Source organism: Amia ocellicauda, chromosome 5, assembly GCF_036373705.1.
Source record: "Amia ocellicauda isolate fAmiCal2 chromosome 5, fAmiCal2.hap1, whole genome shotgun sequence".
NCBI lineage: Eukaryota > Metazoa > Chordata > Actinopteri > Amiiformes > Amiidae > Amia > Amia ocellicauda.
This window is the reverse complement of record NC_089854.1, coordinates 13,445,920-13,458,409: the sequence shown is the minus strand read 5'-3', so window position 1 is coordinate 13,458,409 and position 12,490 is coordinate 13,445,920. Positions and strand designations below refer to the sequence as shown.

Here is a 12,490-nt window from a genome sequence, read left to right as displayed (position 1 = left end):
ACACCATTCTTTGGAATTTAATAGCAGAAGTCATTAATTATTTTTGCTACATTTAATCAGGGACACTTCCCCGTAGGCCTTCTAATTAAAATAGAATTTTAAATGTCCTTTTTTATAGCAACTTTGAAGATAATTTCGGCTTTACCCTGTGACAGGCCTCTTTCCCCCATTAAAGATAAACAATTCTTATAACTGAACCAATGAATCAGAGAACCTCATGCTAAGGGATTACATTGACACTAACTGTGCGTGAGAAATATAAATAATTTTACAGTGTGGTAAATTAACACTGGATCGTGTGTGATACCAGCCACATGTAACAGCCCTCTGTATCTATTGATGTATTTGTTTTTAAAATTAATGATTATACATGTATACCAAGATTTGGCTTTCAGATAGTGTTTGCCAAAAAAAAAAAAAAGGTGTTTTATATATATACACACACACACTCATACAAAATTCATTGAAGAGGTACTCTGGAAAAATTGTATTCCTTCATCAGATTGATTCACTGTTTGCATTTAAAACCCCCGTGCTGAACTGCGCCTATAAATTAATAGACTGTGTAGACTGGAAAAAAGACTGGAAAGGATAGTGGGTAGAGCAGGAGGAAGGGGGGAGTTAGAGATCGGACCAGTATCTTCTGCTGAAGAATTCATCTGGTTTCCAATGGCATGTCAACAGGAGGGGAACAAATACAAGAGAGAGGAAGGTTTTGGTACGGAGGATTATGAATTGGATGGGCTTTTATTAAACCACTCTACTTGCCTTAATCTCATTAAATGCAGTACCCCAGACTGTTGCTCAAAAAAAAAGCAAAAAGAAAGCTGTCTTCAGGATCTGCCTGTAAGTCAGGTTTACAGAGCAATGCTATAAACAGGCCTGTACTGTGATAGGCACAATTAAAATGAAAACCTTTCTAATGAAGGAATGCGATTTCAATGTTCAGAACTTAATAAACAATCCAAATTGCATTTCCATTATGAAGCACAAGCTTGCAGTTTTTAGTGTTTCTTTCCCATCTTGTATTTTTCATGAACAGTCCTTAAAGCTTGGCTTTGTGATGCTACTCTTCCCGTCATCCAAGCCTGTGTTTAAACCAGGATGCGTTGAAGTTCCGGATACACAATCACGCCGCCCCAGATACACGATGTGGAGAAGACTGACCTATTTTTAACTTGGATTAATCTAATTTTAACCTGCCTCAGTTAATTAGGTTTGAATTTAATAAATAATTTGACACATATACTTCTCTACTTACCCTTACCTTTTTCTCAGTTTCAGTTTCAGTTTTTCAAACAAATCTCCCATGCTTCATCTCTATGTTTTTAACACCCTGATCTCTGAATGCCTCCATAGAGACGCAGATCTTTGCATTTGTGTTGTTTTTTGTTTTGTTTGGTTGGTTTTAACAAGATCATTGAGAAGACCCAGGAGGCTAATAACAGACAATACAGATTCACGACTGATTAACCACTGCAATCCATTTCACCAAGCAGCACTTCTACATGTAATTGCAGAGCAGCATAATGTATTAGACTGCTTTGAATAATTCAACAGAAAGAAAAGAAAAATATCTTAAAGTAGTTTGGACTTTACTCTCTCTGTATATTAGGCAAATGTATTAATATATATATATTTAAATTATAATTTAACCTTCCCTTTTCTATATTATTATATTATTGTAGGATTTTACATTTGATGAACAAAGCTGATTCCAAACACAGAAAAGACCCACTCAAATTTAGTTTTTTCTTAGCTAAAGTAAATTGTACACCCCAAAACATATAATCTTAAAGTTTGTCCACAGTTCTTTGTAGCATTTGCTGATTGACTAACACAGGTGATTTCAAGCACAGACATGACTGGTAGCTATTTTGCTTCTTAGCCAGGTACATTTCACCCCTCTCCCAAAACACATACAAAGATAATGTATAATGTTAAAAGACTCTTAACCATACTTTTCAAGCAATTCTTCAGAAAAAAAGCCTGCAGGAGCTAAGTGTCATAGGAGGCCATAATTTGCACGTCTGAAACTTGTGTTCAGATCCAGTGATATTTGTTAAGCCTCAATTACTCAGTGAACTAAACATAGCGACTAAATGGGAGTAGAAACATGTTTACATTAAAAAAAAAATTACTCAGTGAAGACATACAAGAAATATTGTCCAATGTGACAGTAGCAGTTGTATAATACCTTGAATTTAAAGCTTCTATTTATTTACATTATTTTCATTATAAGTATCTGTTTGGGTTGTAGATTTCCATACAGAGAGTGTGGCTGAGAAAACAGGAGAGGAGTCTGAACAAGTGGAGCTGAAATAGGTGGACCAACTAACTACACTTGGGAAGGCCTTCTCTGCTGGTCCATTACCCCAGTCTATTCAGAAACCCGATGACAGCTCAGGGAGTAACTCAAGAAAAAACATCCTGCTTTTTTTATTCCCTGTGCAGGCCAGCTCATCCAGACGTGCATAATCCATGCTGGAGCAAAAAATGGCCTTCTCAAATAGATAAACGCATCACATGCTCGATTGACATGACAGAGTAGACTTCTTCTCAAGGTGATTTAAGGTGGTGAGGGGTGGGAGGAACTTCTTCACTGCCTAGAGGAGTGTTTCCCAACCAGTGTGCCATCAGAAATGTACAGGTATGCCAAAGAATATATTAATTAATTGGTGTGCTGTGAAATGTTTGTGCCTTCTTGGATTTCCTCAGTTAACATCAAAATATTAATATTTTATCTTTAATTTCTTTATCCTCAATTGTGCTACTGGATTGCAGTGCCAAAAGGAGAGACTTGACAATACACAACTGTATTACAACAGTTGGTAACCTGACCTATGTCAAGGCCAAACAATAGCCTGTACCCTTAACCAACACTAAAATGTCAAGCTACAGACATCAAAACCAAATCAAAAATATACTTCTCCTTGGTTTGAAACTCCATGGGGGAGTTATTTAAAAATTAATAATCTGGAACTGGCCTGCAAATGACTCATTGGAGTCTTCTTGGATGAGATAGAAAATTCTGAAGTGCTATTACTCATGACATAAGATACAGGTGTTAGACAAGAAAAATATACAAAAAAGTGGGAATGCAGAAAAATAATCAAGCAATCTAAATGTATTTAATAGCAATGGTTGTATTGCACAGTATAGTGTACAAAGGTGATCGGCTACACTATGGGTCTGGTATTGGTGTTTCATTCTCACCAAAGTGCTGTTTCAGCTTAGTATGTTTTTGAGGAATGGGAACAATGTGTTTATTTTTAGTACATTACTATGTGAATCTAGAAGGCACTGGTTTGATCGGAGAGATTTAAAAATGGTGGTACTAAAGGACAGATGTGCTTCAAAATACACACTTATGCAAGAGAATAGAAAAGAGAAGATCATGGAAGAAATCAGAAAGATAGCAGCTGAGCCTGGGTTTGAGCCTAAAGCCATACTTAGTTCTGTGTGTGACCTGGCTTAAAAGACAATGTTGTTGATTTAAAATAAAACCCAAACAAGTATGCAGTAAATTAAAGTCCATTCTAAGGTTCATCCATTTAGACAAAAGTTCTGGCCAAGAATAATACTACTACTACTACTACTACTACTACTACTAATAATAATAATAATAATAATAATAATAATAAACTAAATGAGAACTACAATCAAACTGCAACACAGAGAAGATGCACAAGTATTTTAAAGGAGATTGGCAGCTTTGTTATGATGGCCGTTACTACTAGAAAAAGTGAATCTGCCGGTTTATCATCGGCAAAATGGTGTTTCTGTTACATCTGAAAATGTGCAGGCTTCCCAACCCCCACCAACAAAGCCCCTGCTAAGCCACCGCTGCATTAATCTGATCCATGACAAGAGCTGCATACCTCTGATGTTTGTTTGTTTCTTTTAATTGATGGAATATTATTAATTGATTGATTCTGGTGAGCTAAAAATAGCTACAAATGGGGATTATCTGCAGGCAGCAAATTTAAGCATGATCCTTTCTCCTCGCACCTGTTCATCAAAGAAGAAACCTGTTCAGAGAGACTGGTCAGGCCAAACTAGAAGGGCTGAGAAGAATCTTTCCAGGGACTGTTCTAGAAGATTCCAAATCCAGTAACTGCAGCACTCTGTCTTAAGCGGAGGACTTTGTGAGCAGAGGGCTGACATTGCAATTACAAAGGCTCAGTCGGAAACGCCGCAGCATGGGAGATGTTTTTATGGCTTGTTTTATGGAGGGGGGGGGTCCCCCCACGTCCCACCACAAGGTTTTCCGAAAACAGCTTCAACCGGAGATCTCGAATCTTACAAGCACCAGTGCAGTCCTCAATATGACAATTGCACCTTGTATACAGGTAGCTGAAACTCACTGATCAATAAGCATAATGTGTCATTTATTTTATTGTTTTTTTGTGTGTTGCTTTTACCTAACCACATTATGAGGACTTTCAACCAGACAATTTTGCTAAGTTTACTTGTAATCACCATAGTGTTTTGTGAAAACATCTACATCTACTGGCTGAATGGGTTTGGGATGTTTCAGGCTTTGAAGCTCAATTGGATGAGTTATGCCAAGGTTGTGTATGTGCATGAGGTGTTTGTGTGGGAGTGGTGCTCTGTTAGCTGTCTGTGAGCTTCTGTAAGAATGATGACTGTTTGGTCCTTTGTCCTGCATACAGCTTGGTCATTTTTAACTACGTGGACTGAAAGTGGAAATACTCTTTGCCAGTCAAAATGCATCGACCAACTAAAAAGGAAAAGTGTCTGGCCTAGTTTAACCTTCCAACAACCCTAAATCCAGTGAAGTCCATCTTCTTTCGATATCGAGTTAGTAAAGAAAGATTTAGGTAGCTATTTCAGTGAATGTTTACAGTGCCTGGGGAAATGTCATATAAGGAACTAGGATGTTTGTCAAAACAACAACATGGATTTGAAGTTGACTTTTTGAAAGCTAATCCAAAGAACAAAATGAATCATCCCACTAAGATCCCACTCTATCATACCCTGCCATATTGAAGTGAGGATGGACTGAAATAAAAGGAACTGTCCAAGCCACCCACAATACACCCCTGCTCCTATATATCAGCCTGCTGCCTCAGGCCCTGCAGGGACCCCAGGGCCAAACTCCCAGAGACAGATGTGCCTGGGTCAGGTCCTTTGTGTGCTTGGTGTTTTATCACAGTGGACCTGCCTCTGTGTCTAAGCTGCTCAGTCGTACATAATAAGACAGATCCCTGTGCTTACATAGACTTACTGTGGCTGCTCAGAAATATGGTGCTATAACGTACTAGTTCTGTGAAATCTACTGTTCCGAAGACATTGTGTGAGCCTTCTATAGCCCCGATTAAGTTGCCTTTTTAAAGTTGGGGCCTATGCCTCCTCCTCCGCCTCCTTTTCTGCCTTTGTTTCATCCATATTCATCTAGCCTCCGCCCCCCAATTCCCCTGTCTGCAGCAATGAGAAGAGTCGGCCCTGCTTTCCTATTCAATCCCAGCGACCATAACCAATCCACCCAGCCCTCTCCGCGGCATCTCTTCCCCAATCCGTAACAATGAAACTGCCGATTTTGACGCAGTGCTTTAAATATGAACGGGCCGCATTGGGCTATAAAGGAAAAATCCACACCAAAAAGAAAAAGAAAAAAACATTGATTTGTGCTATGGACTGCATTCACCACACTAGTCAATAGTCTTGTGCGATTGACATACAGAGGGAGAAACTGTGACCAAACGAAGAAAACAATTATCTTTGCACAGCAAGAGGATAGCAAAAATCATTCTCCAGCCATGTCTCTGGGTGTGTGTGTGTGCGTGCCTGTGTGTGGTAGTGGTGGTAGTGGGGGTAGTGGGGGGGGGGTCTGAAAACGCAGTGCCGCAGAATGGTGGAGGGATGGGTAAACATATTCAAGCTTCAGCCCTGTAGTCGGAACTGATGGAGCGTTCAGCGGCTCAGTGCTTACGCAGAGAGATCGTGGCTGTTTTGGGAATGATTGCATTAGATTTATACCAAAATCCTTCACTTGTTTTTAGCCACTCTTATTATTATTATTATTATTATTATTGTGAGCACTCCATGGACTAAACTGAGCTACAAAGTTCTGCCCTATTAAGATGAACACACAAAACACAGAGCACAAATTGGAGCAGACACAAACAACTAAGTGTTCCCAGATTTGTGCATCATGCACAAAGGGGCCAGATGTTTTTGCCAGGATAAAAGTCAGAAAACCTGCTAACTTGAGGATGTAAGGTCTTCAAATATGACAATGTCCTGCAAAATTGCTTGTTCTGCAAAGTGTATATAATTATTAATAATATTTTTGTATATTATTATTATTATTAGTAGTAGTAGTAGTAGTATTTGGTAGAAGAATCCTTTATCCAAGCACAAGGTTTAACAGTTGCTAATATACATCTACTTCTATAAGTCCACAATATTACAAGAGGAACAACAGAAATATATGTACTTATTCTACATATTACAAATAATAAAAGTAAGGTATATGAGAAAAATAGAACAGTCTGTAAATATAATCTAAGAAACGCTTCCACCACCAACTTTCAAAAAGCCATCTTCTGTCTGACCTGAATCGCTCACTGGTCAGACACGCACCAATCCTTCCATGACTAAAACGGCCCAAATTGCACCAGACTGTGTGTGTTTGGCATCGAATTGTTGTACTAATACTAATTGGGGGTTTGGGTGTGTCACCCCAGTGTCAGATCACTAAGGACCAGGTTTCGATCCAGGCCTTGAAAGAAATCTAGCCAATTTCCTTGCTGTACAGTCTGGGGCGGGTTACACAGAATGACTGTGTTGGTAAAACAAAACAGATAAACCAAATCATTTTGTAATGAGATAGCATCTTCCTCTGTACTGTCTGGAGGCTCCCCAGTGTTATCTTCCTGATGAAGTTTCATGCAAGATGCAACCTAGACAGCATAGATAGCTACAAGGTCAATGTTTGTTCGTTTTTATGAAGGAAAAGGTCAGCAGTTACATTCGGCTGCTTGGCATTTCTCAAACTCTTTCTTTTTTCTTTCTTTTTAAAACAATGTTCTTCAACTCCTGTCAGTTGTCAGGCTGTCATCTTTCAAGTTCGTAGTCTTTCTCAAATTCATATGAACCTAAAAGGCATGTATCGTCACTGATTAATCTTTTTATGTATGTATTTGTTTATGTAGAATACCATGCCATTGTATCATAATACATTTTAGTGCTTTGTTTATATAATGTATTGATGTATGTAAACAATAATAATAATAATAATAATAATAATAATAATAGCTTTTCGTAAAGTGTCTACATCTGTGTTTACTACCCATATGTCTTTGAATGGTCTTTAAAAAACAAATTCTAGCATTTAGAAAGTATGTCTTTGAAAAATACAATAATGATGTGTGTGTGTGTGTGTGTGTGTTAATCTACATAAATGGTTAGTTTACATGTTAGTTAGTTTACATGCAATGAGCAGCGCCATTACATTATGGATTGGGCAGTGTGGACCTTTAATTTGACCTTTCTTGAAGACTGTTGTTACAATTTGAGTGGACGGTCTATATGTAGAGTATCTCAAATGATCAGTACAGGACAATGGTGGGATCATTGTAGATTATGACAAACCGAATAGCTTATTGAATAAAATAAATTGAAAATGCGTGTGTTTAAGGAAAACAAATCTTATTCGTCATTTCATTTTCGCTCGTTATTTCGTGACTGTGGTTTCCCGTTGAATCCCTGTTTGGAGAGAGAACGTTTCCTCCGAAAAAAGGAAGAAAAATAAAAAACATTGACTCGAAGGTATAAAAAATGTTTTCACAAAATGGTAACACGGAAAATGGTGCTACGACCAAACAATGCAATAGACCAACAGTTAAATTAAGGTTATGTACATGTATTTTATTTGTTGTGGAAAGTGCATTTAAGGCGTTGTCATATCTACCAGGAAAGTTTTTAAAACCTCTAATTTCCGCAAATGAGAAAGTTGAAAACAATAGTTCAGATTGAAAAACAGTTAAGAGGAAAATTAAGATAATAATAAATATTCACAGAGTGCACAGAAATTATTATTATTATTATTATTATTATTATTATTATTATTATTATTATTATTATTACTTTTGTAACTGTCCAACAACTGTTGTTGCTGCTGCTGCTTTTGTTTATTTGGGATGCAACTGGATTGCATTAACTATTGAATTATTTCCGAATTAATTAAAAGTTAGTGTTTCCAAAGATTCTTATACTCTTACATTATTGGTACTGTATAGTAAAAGATGATTAAAACGAGAATGCGTGTATTGTCGTTTGGCAATGTGTGCCAGGTCGATCATTAATAAAACTCTAATATCTGCTCTGAACACCTTGATCCCTCGACTTCAATTCTCACATGTGAAAGTATACATTATTTTATTTGTGTCATTACAGTTGGATAGTGTATTAAGTTTTTTAAGTCCTTTTCTTTCTTTTTTATATCCCCTTCCCTGACAAGGAACCACATAGGACGAAATCAAAAGTCGAGACAATAAATTTGATTAAATATAAAATCAAACATTATGTATTTTAGTTTTGTACAAGCTTTCAATTATCATATATATATTAGGCTATTATTATTATTATTATTATTATTAGTAGTAGTAGTAGTAGTAGTAGTATTATTAATAATAATAATAATAATAATAATAATAATAATAATAATAATAATAATAATAATACTGTTATTGTTGTTATTATTGTTACAATGTATAGTAAAATGACTAATCATCCGCTATATTTCAAAGTAACATGTGTAAAATCCAAATTGAAATTCACCTAGTGGCATATTCATGTGATATTCAATACAGTATGACAAGGTTTTTAAGTTGTCACGTTGCTTTCAAATCCTTAAATATTAAAGGTTTATTTGGTGCATTTCTTTATCTTGGCGCATGAATGTGAGTGTAGGTTACGTGGACAGCTTTTGCAATTAAAATATTCAACGATTTGTTAAGGTCTGTTTTTTTTTAACAGCAAAAGCTAACAGTAGGTAATGTTACCAGTTGTGTGTGTGTGTGTGTGGGGGGGGGGGGGGGGGGGGGTTGTATCAGGTTGTATCATACAGACTTCAAATGAAATGAACATATTCAGACACCACAGGTATCTATTAGCCTATATGTCTGGGTAGGGGGACACTAACATTATTACCGAAATTGCAGATTAATCTTAATGGCGGTATCTGTGATCTTTGTGAAATGCAGACCGCAAAGTTCTCATTACAGTACTTTAATGCTTACAGATACCCGTATGACCTTTGCTTGCCGTGTGTTTTTTTTATCGATCTAGATTCCTTCAAAAAGGAAGCCAACCAAAGCAACCGAAGTTTGTTTTTATAACTGTGCATGCAAAAGCCATGCTTGATAAAGCACAGTGTACGTGTTAAGGCCAGTCTGAAATCAGTGTGCTGTTGTTGATGTTTTCTTGTGTTTTTCTATTGGTCGACTTTGTTTCAAGGATGCAATTGCCATGGTAGAAGACAATCTTAGCAAGAAAAAAAGGTCAGAACAATCCCGCGATGCACGGTATCAAACCCATCTCGCTTCAATCCATTTTAATGTTTATTAGTCGTTCAGTGCTTCTATTTTTAATTGAGAGGAATAGAAATCGTGACAAATGCTACCCACCTCTTTCCTCTGCACCCCTCCTCCCTGTGATTTGTTTATACACTGTCACTTAGATATTCGTATATAACGTTACAAAGGGACCGTTTAAGCGGACCTGCACTAGTAGTAATAGTTGATTGTGCGTCTGTTACAGCTGGACAACATTGTAATACTCTCTCTCTCTCACACACACACACACACACACACACACACACACACACTGTTTGTCCTAGTCTTACCCCCAGTGTTGGTGCGCTTGGTGCTGCTCGCTTCTGTCGGGGTCTCCAGCGGTCTCTTGCGGGAATCGGGGGGGTCTGACTCCATGTGAGGTGGCTGGTTGTGGTGGTGAGAATTGGAAAAAATCCCGTTCTGTTGAACTGCCCCACCTGCCATCATTTTCATAGTAGCTTCACTCAAAAATAGTGTGATCGCCCAAATGAAAGCAGAATCAGTAGCGGGGAAGTGGGGGATGATATTGAAGAAAGGTTCTCAAGAGTTATCGATCTGGTCTTGTCTTCGTGATCTATTTTCCTTTCTCTTCTTTATTTTCTGTTATGGCAAGCAAATGCAGACACGGACACACAATAACAAACAAGGATGCGACGTGCCTTATTTGTTACAGTCTGGTGCGAAAAAGATGCTTTTGGTTGCTGGGAGAAAAACAAAACGTCACATCTAGGCTACAAGAAATCCAGTGAATGAGCAGTTTCCTTTCACCTCCTGTAAACTAGAATGAGTGTACAGCTTCAACGCGTTTAATGATGTCTGTTTCCCCCCCCCTGTTTTGATTCATATAAGTGAAGCATTAGCTTTTGCCGTTTTGGCTTTACAATGACGCTCTTCTTTTGCAGGGATTCCGGAGAGAGACAGATAAGTCAAAAAAGCAATAATCAAAAATATATACTTATGTGCGGCTGGTGAGCGGGTTCACAAAGACATGGAAAGTGTGACAGGAAGAAGAGGGAAATGAAACGAAGATTCGCTTGCCGTTATTCTTCGATTCTCGCATGAAAGCGTCTCCGTGGGTCGGTGCCAGCAAACAGGGATGGTTTTGTTGTTGCTTTTTTTTTTTCGGGCAGGTCTTGGAAGGGAAAGGATGCCGAGAATGGTAACAAAACAAAACAAAAAAAATCCTGTAAGAAAGAGATGCGATATCTGGGAGCTGCTGTACAAAAAGATGCTGCGGTCTGGCTTTCACAGCATCCCTGGATTGACTGACTGTCGGAGCGCCGGGAGTCGGGTGACGTCATGGGGACCCGAATGCATCCCAGTCAGAAGTTAATAACCGAGCCACCCCCCTTCCAGACGCGATTGGCTGAGAAAGATTTGTCTTTGGCGAGCGAGCTATAATTTTCTGGTGTCACATGACTGGGGGAGATGGCGGGGGGGGGGGTTAGAGGTTGACGGAGGAGGAGGAGGAGGAGGAGAGTGGGGGGGGGGGGGGCGGTCGGTGGACAAAAACATCCTTGAGCATCGGCGTACAACGACTGGAAGGATGCAAAAAATAGATAGCTTTAATTCTAACATTGTCTCATTCAAGAAAATGTAGCGTGGTGTGTTTTCTGAATACTACATGAAGGAAACCTTCCACAGCACACGCACATAACGTGTGCATAATGACAAGGTCTATCATAATAGTATTTACAATATTAACATTATTATTATTATTAATAATAATAATAATAACAACAACAACAAATATTAATAAGTTTTATCTGATGAGTCGTTGGATCGTTTTATATTGTTCTAATCGGATATTAACCTATTTAAATTATTATTAGTATTATTGTAATTATTGTTATTACTATTGTTGTTGATAAATCATATATGTTATATGCTAATAATATGCATATTATGATCTGACTAATGGAATCATTATACAATTGCAAAATGAAAAAGAGAAAGCGTCAATTAAATAATAATGTGGAAAGGAATGACAAGGTGACATTGCACTGACTGCGGCCTACAGTGCAATCTTCAAGAACTACTCCTTAGGGAGTCAGGGGGGAGAAGGAAGGAAAATAAACTCTGTGATGACACCCCTATGCTCTCTACCCCAAGACTATCTAAAAATAATGAACATATGCCTGATAAAAAATAGTAATGTCATTGAATCATTTCAGAATAATATCAACTACACACTCAAACAGATTGATCCATGAACAGCCAACTTGTATTTAATTGAAACAGGCCTTTTTTGCTTAATCAACAACATCTTTAAAAGGGCTCATATATGAGTCTCTGGAGAGTTGCTCTGTTTGAATGGAAAGGAATATAATGTTCAGGCCCCTCTGTGCAGACCATTATAAGGTATTCCTATTTGGCAAGCGTAGGTGTGTAAACATGCGCATAGAAACATGCTTATTTGAGTGCTTTAATAGCAACTTTGGCTTACCAGGAGGATGTTTGTTGTGAGAAAATCTGCAAATGTATGTACACTGCCCTAGCATCATTCAGTGAGCACCCCTTAAAATTGTGGATCTGTGCGATCATCCCACAATGCTTCTGAGCCTGTGTTTTGTTTGTGTTCTGATGTTCTGAGATACACTTTTTGTTTTGTTTTCCTTTTCTGAAATTGTGAGAGAGATTAAGTTAAAATCAGCAGCAATTTGACCGCTTTTTAGATGCGGATTACACTTGAAGCCTATCAGTGTGCTCTTATTTTTCCACATTGTTTCTGCACATTTTGTTTTCATACCTACCTGCTTTTCTGTATATGTTGATTGTTCTACTGAAATTGAAACAGTAACTGTTCTGGCAGTTTCCTTCACAAAATTACCTGCCCTGTGAAATATTGGAAACATGGTTAATATATTTCACCTGCTTATACACTCACCTAAAGGATTATTAGGAAC

At 37.9% G+C, this 12,490-nt stretch overlaps 1 protein-coding gene across 1 annotated transcript in view; it reads right to left on the bottom strand.

Moving 5' to 3' along the window:
• Nucleotides 1-10,863, bottom strand: part of LOC136749525 (RNA-binding protein Nova-1) — a 51,486-nt gene extending 40,623 nt beyond the window's left edge. The window contains exon 1 of the mRNA XM_066703922.1: nt 9,875-10,863. Coding sequence (XP_066560019.1) covers nt 9,875-10,037 — 163 coding nt within the window. The 5' untranslated portion in view covers nt 10,038-10,863. The remainder of the gene's footprint in view (nt 1-9,874) is intronic.
• Between the last annotated feature and the right edge of the window lie 1,627 nt (nt 10,864-12,490).